Below are 16,690 nucleotides of genomic sequence, written 5' to 3'. Positions count from 1 at the left end.
CCCGCCTTTACCGTATAACAGGTGACGCAGACCCCGTCGTTACCGTAATACAGGTGGTGCAGACCCCGTCGTTACTGTAATACAGGTGGCGCAGACCCCGCCTTTACCGTATAACAGGTGACGCAGACCCCGTCGTTACCGTAATACAGGTGGTGCAGACCCCGTCGTTACCGTATTACAGGTGGCGCAGACCCCGCAGTTACTGTAATACAGGTGGCCCAGACCCCGCAGTTACCGTAATACAGGTGGCGCAGACCCCGCCATTACCGTAATACAGGTGACGCAGACCCCGCCGTTACCGTTATACAAGTGGCGCAGACCCCTCAGTTACCGCAATACAGGTGGGGCAGACCCCGCCTTGACCGTAATACAGGTGGCGCAGACCCTGCCGTTACTGTAATACAGGTGGCGCAGACCCCGCCGTTACCGTAATACAGGTGGTGCAGACTCCTCCATTACCGTAATACAGGTGGCGCATACTCTGCCGTTACCGTAATACACATTATACAGTAACACCAGGGGACGTGTCTGGGTGATGACTGGAGAGGTGACTGCTGGGAATGGGACATTATACAGTACGCCAGGGGATGCGTCTGGGTGATGACTGGAGGGGTGACTGCTGGGAATGGGGCATTATACAGTAACACCAGGGGACGTGTCCGGGTGATGACTGGAGAGGTGACTGCTGGGAATGTGACATTATACAGTAACACCAGGGGACGTGTCTGGGTGATGACTAGAGAGGTGACTGCTGGGAATGGGGCATTGTACAGTAACACCAGGGGACGTGTCTGGGTGATGACTAGAGAGGTGACTGCTGGGAATGGGACATTATACAGTAACACCAGGGGATGTGTCTGGGTGATGACTAGAGAGGTGACTGCTGGGAATGGGACATTATACAGTAACACCAGCGGACGTGTCTGGGTGATGACTGGAGAGGTGACTGCTGGGAATGGGACATTTTACAGTAACGCCAGGGGATGTGTCTGGGTGATGACTGGAGAGGTGACTGCTGGGAATGGGGCATTATACAGTAACACCAGGGGATGTGTCTGGGTGATGACTAGAGAGGTGACTGCTGGGAATGGGACATTATACAGTAACACCAGCGGACGTGTCTGGGTGATGACTGGAGAGGTGACTGCTGGGAATGGGACATTTTACAGTAACGCCAGAGGATGTGTCTGGGTGATGACTGGAGAGGTGACTGCTGGGAATGGGACATTATACAGTAACACCAGGGGATGTGTCTGGGTGATGACTCGAGAGGTGACTGCTAGGAATGGGATATTATATAGTAACACCAGCGGACGTGTCTGGGTGATGACTGGAGAGGTGACTGCTGGGAATGGGGCATTATACAGTAACATCAGGGAATGTGTCTGGGTGATGACTGGAGAGGTGACTGCTGGGAATAGGGCATTATACAGTAACACCAGGGGATGTGTCTGGGTGATGACTGTATCATTGTGTGTGTCAGGTTCCTATAAGGTGTCAGGATGTCACTGTCTATGTCTCTATGCAGGAGGGGGAGTATATAGAGGAACACAGGGGTCTGTACAAGGACGTGATGATGGAGAATCACCGGCCCCTCACATCACTGGGTAAGAGGAGACTGTCATGTATTGTACAGGGGAGAGCAGGTATGGGGGCCCCTATATACACACATCACCTGATAATCACATATATACACTGTACTCAGTCACTGTGTGTCTCCTACAGATGGGCCCGGTAACAGAGATACCCCAGAGAGATGTCCCCGTCCTCTGTATTCCCAGGATTGTACAGAGGAGAATCACAGGACCCCACAGGAGGATCAGGTAGGTGGGATGTAGGGTCTCACCAATATACCAAAGTGACTGTCACTGTATGATCTGTAGAGAACTTGTGTGTTATACACTGATATATCGTTGTCTATGTTATTGTTTTATGAATTATATAGTATGAAGATCTAAAGGAAGAAGAACAGAGATATGTCATTGAAATAAAGACAGAAGATACAGAGGGAGAAGAAGAGACGTATGTGACTGATATGAAGGCAGAAGATATAGAGGGAGAAGAAGAGACGTATGTGACTGATATGAAGGCAGAAGATATAGAGGGAGAAGAAGAGACGTATGTGACTGATATGAAGGCAGAAGATACAGAGGGAGAAGATGTGACGTATGTGACTGATATGAAAGCAGAAGATATAGAGGGAGAAGAAGAGACGTATGTGACTGATATGAAGGCAGAAGATATAGAGGGAGAAGAAGAGACGTATGTGGCTGATATGAAAGCAGAAGATACAGAGGGAGAAGAAGAGACGTATGTGACTGATATGAAGGCAGAAGATATAGAGGAAGAAGAGACGGATGTGACTGATATAAAGGCAGAAGATATAGAGGGAGAAGAAGAGACGTATGTGACTGATATGAAGGCAGAAGATATAGAGGGAGAAGAAGAGACGTATGTGACTGATATGAAGGCAGAAGATATAGAGGGAGTAGAAGAGACGTATGTGACTGATATGAAGACAGAAGATATAGAGGGAGAAGAAGAGACGTATGTGACAGAGATGAAGGTAGAAGTTATAGAGGGAGAAGAAGAGACGTATGTGACTGATATGAAGGCAGAATATATAGAGGGAGAAGAAGATACGTATGTGAGGTGTGATCAGAAGTGTAAGGAGGAGGAGATCCCTACAGATATCAGCAGAGGTGAGTATTAAACACTTATTACAGTCATATATTGTCCTTACTCAGATACTATAACACGTCTGTCATCTTTTATATGAGACATGGAAAGTTCAATGAGAATGTGACGGAGTGTAGTCTATTGGGGGAATTCAATTGTTTTGGGCATCTAAAAATCCCGTCTAATCAACTGTTACTATTCAGTTGTTGTTTGGGTGCCCATGCACGTTGCGCTTATCACGCCCAAGCAGACAGGGTTTAGCCGCGTGAAACGGAAAAACCAGTCTAAACTCCTGACCAAAGTGCTGAGTTTGTACACATCTTTTCCTGAGACTGTGATAAAAAAAAATGTGTCCTCTGCGGCAGAGCAATTGAATTTCTGCATATGGGTACCCTCTCGTGGTGGCCACGCCAAAAAAACAATTGAATTAGCCCCTATGGGGTATATGCAATTCACGGCGAATCGCTGCAATTTTTCGCTGTTTTTTAATTCGACACAATTCGACAGGTGAATTCCGGCAGGTGGCTGCCGGAATTCACCATATTCAATGAAAAACGGACTCGACAGACCCGCGTGCGAAAATCGGCCGATTTGGCGGATTTTGCCGCAATTTAAAAAAACGGGAAAAACCCGGAAAAAAAATGGCGTGGGGTCCCCCCTCCAAAGCATAACCAGCCTCGGGCTCTTCGAGCTGGTCCTGGTTCTAAAAATGCGGGGAAACATTGGGCAGGGATCCCCCGTTTTTTTAAAACCAGCACCGGGCTCTGCGCCTGGTGCTGGTGCAAAAAATAGGGGGACAAAACGAGCAGGGGTCCCCCGTATTTTTCACACCAGCATCGGGCTCCACTAGCTGGACAGATAATGCCACAGCCGGGGGTCACTTTTATACAGTGCCCTGCGGCCGTGGCATCAAATATCCAACTAGTCACCCCTGGCCGGGGTACCCTGGGGGAGTGGGGACCCCTTCAATCAAGGGGTCCCCCCCCCGCAGCCACCCAAGGGCCAGGGGTGAAGCCCGAGGCTGTGTACCCCCATCCAATGGGCTGCGGATGGGGGGGCTGATAGCCTTTTGTGGTAATGAAAAGAATATTGTTTTTTCCAGCAGTACTACAAGTCCCAGCAAGCCTCCCCCGCAAGCTGGTACTTGGAGAACCACAAGTACCAGCATGCGGAAGAAAAACGGGCCCGCTGGTACCTGTAGTACTACTGGAAAAAAAATACCCAAATAAAAGCAGTACACAGACACCTTGATAGTAAAACTTTATTACACACTACCGACACACACATACTTACCTATGTTGACACGCCGACTGCCACGGTCTCCGACGATCCGAGGGTACCTGTGAAAAAATTATACTCACCTTCCAGCGTCCAGAGGTACATCCACGTCCAGAGATAATCCATGTACTTGGCAAAAAAAAACAACGAACACCCGTTCCATGCCGGACTGAAAGGGGTCCCATGCTTTCACATGAGACCCCTTTCCCCGAATGCCGGGACATCACGTGACTCCTGTCACTGAAGTCCCTTCAGCCAATCAGGAAGCGCTACTTCCGTGGCGCTCACCTGATTGGCTGTGCGCTGTCTGTGCTGTGACAGCGCATCGCAAAGCCGCTCCATTACTTTCAATGGTGGGAACTTTGCCGTCAGCGGTGGGGTTACCCGCGGTCAGCCGCTGAACGGCGGGTGACCTCACCCGCAAGCCGCTAAGTTCCCACCATTGAATATAATGGACAGCGCACAGCCAATCAGGTGAGCGCAACGAAGTTGCGCTTCCTGATTGGCTTTAGAGACCTTTGTGTGACAGCTGTCACTGACAGGTCTCATTCGTGGAAAGGGGTCTCATGTGTCAGCATGGGACCCCTTTCAGTCCGGTGGTCGGGTGTTCGTTTTCTTTTTTTGCCAAGTACGTGGATGTATCTCTGGACCATGGCTGAGGTGAGTATATTGATCTTTTATTTTCAGGTATCTGTGGATTCTACATGGAGAAGAGGACCGATGTCGGCGCGTGAACATAGGTAAGTATGTGTGTGTCGACGTATGAAATAAAGTTTTACTTTCACGGTGTGTGTGTCCTGTTTTTATTTGGGTATTTTTTTTCCAGTAGTACTACAGGTACCAGCGGGCCCGCTTTTCTCCCGCATGCTGGTACTTGTGGTTCTCCAAGTACCAGCTTGCGGGGGAGGCTTGCTGGGACTTGTAGTACTGCTGGAAAAAACAATATTCTTTTCATTACCACAAAAGGCTATCAGCCCCCCCATCCGCAGCCCATTGGATGGGGGTACACAGCCTCGGGCTTCACCCCTGGCCCTTGGGTGGCTGGGGGGGGGGACCCCTTGATTGAAGGGGTCCCCACTCCCCCAGGGTACCCCGGCCAGGGGTGACTAGTTGAATATTTAATGCCACGGCCGCAGGGCGCGGCATAAAAGTGACCCCCGGCTGTGGCATTATCTGTCCAGCTAGTGGAGCCCGATGCTGGTGTTAAAAATACGGGGGACCCCTGCTCGTTTTGTCCCCCATATTTTTTGCACCAGCACCAGGCGCAGAGCAGGGTGCTGGTTTTAAAAATACGGGGGATCCCCTGTCAATTTTTCCCCCGCATTTTTAGAACCAGGACCAGCTCGAAGAGCCCGAGGCTGGTTATGCTTTGGAGGGGGGACCCCACGCCATTTTTTTTAAGGATTTTACCGTTCCAGCAATAAAAAAAAAAATAAAAATAAAAATATTTTAAAAAATATATAAATAATATTTGTGCCTCCAAAAAAAATAGAAAAAGTACCTAATCCCTTCTAATATAAATAGATCTGCTATTCCTAAAAAAAAAAAAACACAAAAAAAAACATGTTTAAATTTTTTTTTATTGTTTTCACCCTCCAAAGTGTGGCGGATTGAAAATGACGAATTTGCTGTCTAAAAGCACTGCTGTCGAATTTCCAAACTTGAATTGAATATGCTTTTGTCGAATTGCAGCTTCTTGTATCATTGCAGAAAAGTCGAATTTGCAAAAATTCGAATTTCAAAAAGTAGAATTTTGAAAGTCAGTTTTTTGGTCGGAAAGCACTGAATTGCATAGGCAAATTTTTTTGGGGGGCGAAAATGACCCGAAATTCGACAATTTCGGGAATTTGACCGCAATTGCATATACCCCTATGTCTTTAGATGGTTGCTATATATAACTGACACCAGACAATAGAACAAATGTGGGATAGTAATAGCAGTATATAACTAATATGTGAATCCTCACCAAAGTGATATAGATGGGTTCACACACAGGCTCCGCCCACTACGATGAAACAGTGCCGTGTGGTTAGTAATTAGATGATGGCATTATCTTAGTCGCAACTGGTCTCATCTGATACATATTTGCAGTAGTTCTGGTGCAGTTTCATTGGAGGAATAGTCTGTGCAGGTAAATTACAACATTTATATGCCCCATAAGCCAACCATTAAAAATATTGATTAAGTGAAGTTACCAGTGGTCACAGTAACTATTGTGCTTTGGTCCCATTTGATATAATGAATGACAAAAAATGAAGAATAAGACGGTAATAACAGTAAATTGTTTATTGCACACAATTGTGTGTCTGTGTTAGGTACCAGGTGAGGCTGATGCGTATCTGTGTTATGTTCCAGGCGAGGCTGACACGTATCTGTGTTAGGTACCAGGCGAGGCTGACACGTATCTGTGTTAGGTTCCAGGCGAGGCTAACACGTATCTGTGTTATGTTCCAGGCGAGGATGACGCGTATCTGTGTTAGGTTCCAGGCGAGGCTGACGCGTATCTGTGTTAGGTTCCAGGCGAGGCTGACACGTATCTGTGTTATGTTCCAGGCGAGGCTGACACGTATCTGTGTTATGTTCCAGGTGAGGCTGACGCGTGTCTGTGTTGGGTACCAGGCGAGGCTGCTGCGTATCTGTGTTGGGTACCAGGCGAGGCTGCTGCGTATCTGTGTTAGGTACCAGGCGAGGCTGCTGCATATCTGTGTTAGGTACCAGGCGAGGCTGCTGCGTATCTGTGTTAGGTACCAGGCGAGGCTGCTGCGTATCTGTGTTGGGTACCAGGCGAGGCTGCTGCGTATCTGTGTTAGGTACCAGGCGAAGCTGCTGCGTATCAGTGTTAGGTACCAGGCGAAGCTGCTGCGTATCTGTGTTAGGTACCAGGCGAAGCTGCTGCGTATCTGTGTTAGGTACCAGGCGAGACTGACGCGTATCTGTGTTATGCGTCAGCCCCGCCTGGAACCTGTCTGTGTTAGGTACCAGGCGAGGCTGCTGCGTATCTTTGTTAGGTAACAGGCGAGGCTGCTGCGTATCTTTGTTAGGTAACAGGTGTGGCTGCTGCGTATCTGTGTTAAGCGTCAGCCCCGCCTGGAACCTGTCTGTGTTAGTTTCCAGGCGAGGCTCCTGCATATCTGTGATAGGTTCCAGGCGAGGCTGCTGCATATCTTTGTTAGGTTCCAGACAAGGCTGCTGTAAATCTGTGTTAGGTACCAGACGAGGCTGCTGTGTATCTTTGTTAGGTACCAGACGAGGCTGCTGTGTATCTTTGTTAGGTACCAGACGAGGCTGCTGTGTATCTTTGTTAGGTTCCATGCAAGGCTGCTGCATATCTTTGTTAGGTTCCAGGCGAGGCTAGCATGTATGTGTGTTAGGAAGGGGTAATTCAGATCTGACCGCAGCAGCAAATTTAATAGCTAATGGGCTAAACAATTAAACAATATGCACTGCAGCTGGGGCCGATGTAACATGTGCAGAGAGCGTTAGATTTGGGTGGATTATATTGTTTCTGTGCAGGGTAAATATTGGCTGCTTTATTTTTACACTGCAATGTAGATTTCAGTTTGAACACGCCCCGCAGCCAGCACAACAGCCACTGCGCTCCTTCACTGTCATCATTGTCATGTCCCCTGTGGTGAGTTGGCACAGGGGGAGGCAGGCCCTGGAGGTACTCCGGGCCCCATAGCGACCACACACTATGCTCCCACGGTAACTACTCCTGTGGATACAGGTATCTGGATTGACTATAGTCCTTATGCCAGAAACTGAACACAGCTACTGCAGTACCACTCTTGGCCATTGTGTAGTACTGTGAAGTCCTACCATTCTTCCTGCTTCACTAAAATAGTCACTACTCGGCTCCCTTTGTCATAGATTAATGTTTCATACACATAAACCTTTCTCGACAGTTATAGGTCCCCAGATTTAAATACCCTCCAGTCTACATTCTGATGAAAATAACGCTGGAAGAACTGTGTAATTACATTCCACTTTAGCGCACTTGGGAATTTGTGTTTATTCTTGTATGCTTTTGAGGTCTCCCAACAAAGATCTCTCCCATGGCGCCGCTTCTAGGTTGGCGCGAGATAAAGATACTACTGGGTTTTTATATATATATATATGAAAACAGTAGATATAACAAAACACAGTAGGTACTGGATGTATATCACAGGGTGTTTGTACAACACAACCCTGAATGTATACACTCTTTCTTAACTAACACTGTCCACTGACAGCTAGAATACTTAAGTGTCCTGTAAAATGCACAGCGCTGACATGCAGGCGGCTCTGCAGAGGAGGATTTGCCCCAGCAGTCCCAGGAACAGCGCAGCTCCGTGTAATGGCGGCTGACAGGGAGTGAGGGAGAGAAATGCAGCTCCAGGGTGGCAACATTTACCCAAATGGCACCCTGCGGCTGGGGGAGGGGCTACAGGTCAGGCCTTATCCCCCTGCTGGCTTCCCCACCGGGCGCTGCGGGCTGCAATGAAATGGGTTTTAACAGAGACAAAAACCCCACCGGTGCCCTGTGTCCCGGAGGCTAGTGGAGCGGATGCCCCTTATAGTGTCCACTAATGACCCACCTTGGGCTACCTTCTCCACTTTATTAAATACGCTGGCAACAAAACTTATGCCCTATGTGGGACCTCCTATGCCAGTACAGCAGTTTATGGTCCCTGCAGTCAATCCGCCATGGGTAGATCAAATTTCATCTCAGTTACAGCACTTGGACCGATCGCTGACTAAAAATAAGTCTCCCTCTTGCCCACCTAAGACGTCTTCTAAACGGGCCGCAACTTCCTCACAATCCACCGCTGTTCCGGACACATCCTCTGAGGAGGATGGTGCATATACTGACCCCACAGACACTGACTCTGATGCTTCTGATGGGGAAGGGAAGTCACTGGTGGATGTCCCTGATTTGATTGAGGCTTTCAGGCTCATTCTTCAAGTCTCTGATGAACCTGAGCCTGTGGCTGTCTCTAAAAATCCAGACAGATTTAAACGTAAGAAGGTGGTTAAACAAGTTTTACCTCATTCTCAACACCTGGCTGACATACGTCAGGAATCCTGGGAATATCTGGGAACAAAATTCACACCGCCTAAGCGACTGTTGGCTCGCTATCCTCTCTCTGCGGAGCTATGTAAACTTGGGAAGCTCCTCCGCCTGTAGATTCTCATGTTGCACGCATGGTAGTTTCCTCAGCTCTGCCAGTGACTACCATCACCTATCTGAAGGAACCGACGGATAGACATGTGGAGGGTTGTTTGAAAGCGATTTACACCCTAACAGGGGCTGTGCATAGACCAACCATTGCAGCAGCATGGGCTCAGGAGCTGGAGGCAGAGCTACCTTCCAACGCTTCTGATCATGCCAGACAATATTTCTCATATATTGCCACGGCTTCTCTTTACCTTAAGGAGGAGGCTTCTGATGCCGGGGTACTGGCGGCCAAGGATGACACTACGTCCTTCTTGGCTCAACATATACTTTGGTTGAGATCCTGGTCGTTGGATATGGATTCTAAGAAAACCCTGGAGGTGCTTCCTTTTAAGGGAGACATTCTTTTTGGAGAAGACCTCAATAAGATTGTGGCTGACCTGGCTTCTGCTGAAACAGCTTGCCTACCAAGTACGGCTCCATCTGCACGGAAGGCTAAAAGTACTTTCTCTCGGCCCTTTCGTCCTCCAGGAAAATCAAAAGGTCAGGCGTACCCAAAGCAAGCTCGTGCTTCCAGACCTGTCAAGCCCAGACCAAAGCGTGCCTGGGCCGCCCGTCAGCCAGCTTCCAAAACTGACAAGCCTGAAGCATGACGGGGCGGGCCTCCCTCTGGGGGATCCCAGGGTGGGGGGCCGGCTTCTAGGTTTTGCACAGGAATGGTTGAAGACCACTTCCGATGCCTGGGTGCGGGAAGTCGTCACTCAAGGTTACGCCGTATCCTTCAAGAATCATCCCCCTCATCGATTTTGCCTGACAGACGTCCCTTCGGATCAGGTGAAGGCAAAGACTCTTTATTTTGTGGTACAGTCCCTCCTGGACACAGGAGTGGTAGTACAGGTGCCTCTGGCTCAGGGAAGCAAGGGGTTCTATTCACTGCTGTTCCTAGTCCCGAAACCGAATGGGTTATCCCGGCCCATTCTCAACCTCAAGTCCTTGAACAAATTTGTGATGGTCTTGGCCTTGGAACCTGGGGATTATATGGTCTCCCTGGAAATACAGGATGCTTACCTGCATATTCCTATTGCCGTGTCACATCAGCATTACTATTCATTCGGTGGTGCATTCCCTCCTGACTACAGGAGTGGTAGTACAGGTGCCTCTGGGTCAGAGAGGCAAGGGGTACTATTCACCACTGTTTCTAGTTCCAAAACCGAACGGGTCCTCGCGGCCCATTCTCATTCTCAAGTCCCTGAACAAGTATGTGAGGGTCTCCAAGTTTCGTATGGAAACTCATGGTTACATAGTTGTTGAGGTTGAAAAAAAGACAGATGTCCATCGAGTTCATTACATTTTGTTTTAATTTCTTTTTTATTTTAATAATTAAATGCTGTATCCCTGGATATTTTTTTCCGCTAGGAATTTATCTAATCCATTTTTAAACTTATTGATTGAGTCCACCATTACTACCTTCTTTGGCAGAGAATTCCAAATCCTTACTGCTCTTACTGTGAAGAATCCTTTCATTCGTTGAGTATGGAATTTTTTCTCTTCTAACATCAGGGGGTGTCCTCGTGTCCTATGTAGTGTTTTCTTGGTAAACAAATCATTTGATAGATCCTTGTATTGTCCCTTAATGTATTTATAAATATTAATGATGTCCCCTCTCAGTCACCTCTTTTCCAGTGTGAACATATCAAGCCTTTTAAGTCTTTCCTCATAGTCCAGTGCCTCTAACCCCTTAACCAGTTTGGTGGCTCGCCTCTGAACCCTTTCGAGTTCCAAGATATCTTTTTTTATAATATGGTGCCCAAAACTGTACACAATATTCCAGGTGTGGTTGAAAAATGATTTATACAGAGGCAGGATTACACTCTCATCCCTTGTCTCCATACCCCGTTTTATGTATGATAACACCTTATTAGCCTTTGCTGCTGCATTTTGATATTGCGTACTGCTACCAAGTTTATTCTCGATGAACACACCCAAATCCTTTTCCACTACCGTTATTCCTACATTTTCCCCATTTAGTTTAGCTGCCTGATTGTTCTTCGTTCCAAAGTGCATAACTTTACATTTGTCTATATTGTCTATATTAACTCTACGCTCTATTGTTCTGGCCTTGGAGCCTGGGGACTATATGGTCTCCATGGACATACAGGATGTCCATCTGCATATTCCTATTGCAATTTCACATCAGCAGTACCTGAGGTTTGCGGTGGGCAGCCTTCATTACCAATTTTGGGCGTTACCTTTTGGCTCGTCACCGGCTCCGAGTTTTCACCAAAGTAATGGTGGTAATGACGGCTGTACTCCGCCGTCATGGGGTCAGGATCCTGCCGTACCTAGACGATTTGTTGATCCTGGCAAATTCCCCAGAAATTCTCCTGCATCATCTAGATCTGATTGTCCAGTTCATGAAAGCCTAGGGGTGGCTAGTCAACTGGAAGAAATCTTCCCTGGTTTCTGCTCGGAGCATGGTGCACCTGTGAACGTTATTGGACACTCACAACCAGCGGTTGTTCTTGTCTCAGGAGAAAGTCCTGAAGCTTCGGGACAGGATTCGATGCTTCCTATCTCGTCGGCAAGTGTCGATACATTCGGCAATGCAAGTGCTAGGTCTCATGGTGTCGGCCTTCAACATGGTGGAGTGTGCTCAATTCCATTCTCGCCCTCTGCAGAAGTTAATTCTTGCCAAGTGGGATGGCCTGCCTCACCGGATCAGATCTCAAATGATCTAATTGTCTCCGGAGGTCCGCCTGTCACTGAGCTGGTGGCTTCCGGACCATCTATTGAGCAGGGGTCGTCCCTTCTGGATATCCAACTGGGTCCTGCTGACGACGGATGTCAGTCTGAGAGGTTGGGGCGCGGTGTTGTAACAACTCTCCCTTCAGGGTCGGAGGACCGAGGAGGAGTCTCTACTCCCGATAAACATTCTGGAACTGCGGGCGGTGTTCAATGCACTGAACCTTGCCCAGCATTTGATACAGAACAGACCTGTTCAAGTACAATTGGACTACACCACCATGGTGGTGTACATCAATCATCAAGGCGGCACTCGAAGCCGGATGGCAATGAGAGAAGTATCACGGATTCTTCAGTGGGCAGAATACACGCCGGAGAGTTGAGCCTCCATCTGGAGGTTTTTCAACTTCTCATGGACAAGTGGGGCCTTCCAGATGTGGACCTCATGGCGCCCGGCCTTTAGTTCTCCTGAGTTGTCTTCCAAAGAGCGGTCTTTGGATGTGGTACGGGCTCTCCGTATCTATGTGAAGAGAACTGCCTCTATTAGGAAGTCTGATTCTCTCTTTGTGCTGTTTGGATTTTACAAACGTGGCAGGCCTGTAACAAGCAGACCTTGGACAGATGGATTAGAATGGTGATTGCACATGCTTATGTACAGGCTGGTGTGCCAGCTCCTGCTACCATCAAAGCCCATTCTACTCGGTCTGTTGGACCTTCTTGGGCAGCCCGCCGTAGTGCGTCCTTGAACAATTGTGCAAGGCGGCTACGTGGTCCCCAGTGAACACGTTCATATGGTTCTATGCCTTCGATACTTCCGCCTCCCAGGATGCTTCCTTCGGATACCGGTTTCTTGTGCCCGCTACAGTGCGTCCCTTCCCATAAGGAACTGCTTTAGGACATCCCGATGTGAATCCTTGTGGAGCCCAGTGTACCCCGCAGCAGAAAACGAGATTTATGGTAAGAACTTACCGTTGTTAAATCTCTTTCTGAGAGGTACACTGGGCTCTGCAAGGCGCCGACCCTGACGCACTTAGCTTCTTTGGGTTGCTATGGCATTAGCTGCTGACACCCTCTCCTGTAGTGAGTGTGTGGTGTTTGTGGTTACTAACGATTGTTGTCTCTGGTACCTGCTACTGGATTGGACTGGTTAACGAAACTGAACTCCTGTGCACGGAGGCGGGGTTATAGAGGAGGCGGCGCTGTGCGTCTTGGGAACAGTCAAAGCTTTGAGCCTGTTGGTGCCTTGGATCAAGATCCTACTCTACACCCCGATGTTAATCCTTGTGGAGCCCAGTGTACCTCGCAGAAAGAGATTTAACAACTGTAAGTTCTTACCATAAATCTCGTTTTTATGCAACACCAGTCTAATATATTACAGCACATGTTTCAGCTGTATTCTCACCACACATTGCTGTCATTTTTTAACGTCAACTCCAGCACAGTGGATTCCAATAAAGCTGTAATTCTGCTCTATGCATGATTGAGCATAAAATGTACCTTGGAACATCTTGAAGTTATCCATTAGATGATAATTTAAGCACCTTTGACAAAAGTTGTTGGGGATTATTTAGGTATTTAATTAGCTGCAAATTTGTGCGGCAGTCGGACGGATAAAAAGGCTTTTCGCGGGTATGCACGCACCTGTTTTTCGACCTATTCAATTCCAAACTGGTTTCATGTGAAAATTTTTGCAGTGAAAAGTGTAGGTGAAAGTGGTGAAATCAGCCTGTACCCAAACAAAATGCTAAACTAACATAGGATAATAGAAGAGAAGTGTATTCTGTGAGATCACATTGAATAGTTTTTCGGTACTTAAATTGTGTGAAATGGCTTTTTTAAAAATGCAAAAAAAATGATAGCTATTGTTTTGTGCAAAATAAATGTTCTCATTAAATTTGGTGTACATAAAATGGGTCTAAGTATATATTTGGGTCATTTTAGGGTACTTTTAAAAAAATGGAAACAAACCGATTACTCCCACCTGCAAGCCTAAAAACACCTGTCCCACTCATAAAGCACCCCAATATACCTGTCCCATACCTTGAACCACAATTTCCATCACTTTGTACTTTTTCACCCAAAAAATTACATGTCATTATTGGCCATTTAAAAATAATAAAAAAGTTAAATTAGTCATTAAGAGGGGTGTCCCAGGGGTTCTGTACCATATCCAAACATTTTTACCTTAAAATAGAGAATTTTCCCAACTTTTCACCTGCTCAGAGTAGGTGAAGTGAAATTTGTGAAACATGATCACAATAAATTTTCTCGGATAATTGAATAGGCTGTAATTGGGATTCGCGGGAGAAGTCTGGTTTTTCGTGGGAAAAGTCAGTTATCACAGCTAATTGAATACCCGCTTTGTTGGAAAATGAAATGTATTAGGCACCATTTATCTATATATTTTTTTATTTTCAGCAGATGGGTGTAACCGCAGAAATATCTCAATAGGAAATCTATTTTTATCTACTGATTGTGAAAGAGGCGATAATGACATCAAACAAGATTATCCAGAAGAAATCACCCCAATTATACATCCAGTACCTCCCAGTGCAGATGTATCACCTGATCCTGGTTATAAAGAGGAATGTTCTCCTGGCACATCTATTACAGCTTGTAGAGTAAATAAATTGTTTCCCTTAGATGTAAAATGTAATGCCTTAGATGGGAAATGTTTTACACCCAATTTAGATCTTGTTACGCATCAGAGAAGTCACACAGGTGAGAAACCATATCCATGTCCAGAGTGTGGGAAATGTTTTACACGGAAATCAGTTCTTATTACACATCAGAAAAATCACACTGGTAAAAAAACATTTTCATGTACTGAGTGTGGGAAATGTTTTACACTGAAATCGAACCTTGTTATGCATCAAAGACGTCACACAGTTGAGAAACCATTTCCATGCTCTGTTTGTGGGAAATGTTTTACACTGAAATCAGATCTTGTTATACATCAGAGATGTCACATAGGTGAGAAACCATTTCCATGCTCTGAGTGTGGGAAATGTTTTAAATGGGAATCACATCTTGTTAAACATCATAGAAGTCACACAGGTGAGAAACCATTTCCATGTGCTGAGTGTGGGCAATGTTTTGCAATTAAGTCAGAACTTGTTATACATCAGAGACGTCACACAGGTGAGAAACCATTTCCATGCTCTATTTGTGGGAAATGTTTTACACTGAAATCATATCTTGTTACACATCAGAAACGTCACACAGGTGAAAAAATTTCATGCTCTGAGTGTGGGAAATGTTTTAAATGGAAATCACAGCTTGTTGTACATGAGAGAAGTCACACAGGTGAGACGCCATTCCCTTGCTCAGAGTGTGGGAAACGTTTTACACAGTATTCAGATGTAGTTAAACATCAGAGAAGTCACACAAATGAGAGGCTATTTCCATGCTTTGTGTGTGGGAAATGTTTTATGCAGAAATCAGACCTTGTTTCACATCAGAGACATCACACAAATTAGCTATTCTCATGTTCGGAATGTCAGAAAACAGATCTTGTTAAACCATTCCTTTTGTACATTGGAGAAATGTTGCATGTATACAAGTGGAAATTGTTTCTAACCATATCAAGAAGCATAGTATTTTTCCTGACCCGCGTACTTCTATGACTTCTGACGTTTGTTTCATGATCCAGAAGGTAGAATAGGCATAGCTTGTATTACTGTCCTCACTGTATTCTTGGGTTATATTTTTTGCTTTTAGCTATTTTTATAGGAAAGTTACTCTGCAGTATTTCTAACAGTGTGGAATTAGATCACCTGAATAGTATAAAATTGTGTAGGAAGACACGAGGAACAGTGGCCAAGGTAGTAATGGAGTGCTACCATCTAGTAATAGACCGTCAGGTCTGAGATCTGACAGACAAGTTCCTACCACCAACCTCCTTTGCTCTATGCAATACCTATTATATGCTGCAGGGGGCAGGAGGTATGTGCTAGAGAAAGATAAAAGCTCAGTCACACACCATCAGGACACATCACCATGGAGGGGTAAGGACTGTCCTATATGTGGTGTCCCTGGTGCTCCTGATGGTGTCCCCAGTATGTGTATATATCTGTGTATGTAATACCTATTATATGCTGCAGGGGGCAGGTGTCCAGAGCAATGGGAGGATATAACAGGTATATCAGAGAGGAATGTGATATAGAGAGATAAAAGCTCAGTCACACACCATCAGGTCACATCACCAGTGAGGGGTAAGGACTGTCCTATATGTGGTGTCCCTGGTGCTCCCTCCTGATGGTGTCCCCAGTATGTGTATATATCTGTATATGTAATACCTATTATATGCTGCAGGGGGCAGGTGCCCAGAGCAATGGGAGGATATAACAGGTATATCAGAGAGGTATGTGCTAGAGAGAGATAAAAGCTCAGTCACACACCATCAGGGCACATCACCAGTGAGGGGTAAGGACTGTCCTATATGTGGTGTCCCCAGTATGTGTATATATCTGTGTATGTAATACCTATTATATACTGCAGGGGGCAGGTGCCCAGAGCAATGGGAGTATATAACAGGTATATCAGAGAGGTATGTGCTAGAGAGAGATAAAAGCTCAGTCACACACCATCAGGACACATCACCAGTGAGGGGTAAGGACTGTCCTATATGTGGTGTCCCTGGTGCTCCTGATGGTGTCCCCAGTATGTGTATATATCTGTGTATGTAATACCTATTATATGCTGCAGGGGGCAGGTGCCCAGAGCAATGGGAGGATATAACAGGTATATCAGAGAGGTATGTGCTAGAGAGAGAGATAAAAGCTCAGTCACACACCATCAGGACACATCACCAGTGAGGGGTAAGGACTGTCCTAT

General features: G+C 46.4%; 2 protein-coding genes across 2 annotated transcripts in view; one reads left to right on the top strand and one right to left on the bottom strand.

Annotated features, from left to right (window-relative positions):
* The window catches only part of LOC135057085 (uncharacterized), a 653,135-nt gene that overhangs the window by 371,925 nt on the left and 264,520 nt on the right, over window positions 1–16,690 (bottom strand).
* Window positions 1,531–16,459, top strand: LOC135054561 (zinc finger protein 260-like). Its single transcript, XM_063957717.1, has 4 exons — window positions 1,531–1,607; window positions 1,726–1,823; window positions 1,946–2,702; window positions 14,273–16,459. Exons 1-4 carry the CDS (start codon window positions 1,574–1,576, stop codon window positions 15,331–15,333), a joined length of 1,950 nt encoding a protein of 649 aa, XP_063813787.1. The 5' UTR covers window positions 1,531–1,573; the 3' UTR covers window positions 15,334–16,459.

This window comes from Pseudophryne corroboree, chromosome 3, assembly GCF_028390025.1.
Source record: "Pseudophryne corroboree isolate aPseCor3 chromosome 3, aPseCor3.hap2, whole genome shotgun sequence".
Lineage (NCBI taxonomy): Eukaryota > Metazoa > Chordata > Amphibia > Anura > Myobatrachidae > Pseudophryne > Pseudophryne corroboree.
Note: the sequence above shows the minus strand (reverse complement) of the source record. Positions and strands in the feature narration are given on the sequence as shown.

What these genes read in the sequence shown, in the direction of transcription:
- LOC135054561 (XM_063957717.1), top strand. Translation starts at nt 1,574, where the DNA reads ATGATGGAGAATCACCGGCCCCTCACATCACTGG. An exon ending in CCGGCCCCTCACATCACTGG is followed by an intron (nt 1,608 to 1,725) that starts GTAAGAGGAGAC and finishes TGTCTCCTACAG; the next exon opens with ATGGGCCCGGTAACAGAGAT. An exon ending in GGACCCCACAGGAGGATCAG is followed by an intron (nt 1,824 to 1,945) that starts GTAGGTGGGATG and finishes TGAATTATATAG; the next exon opens with TATGAAGATCTAAAGGAAGA.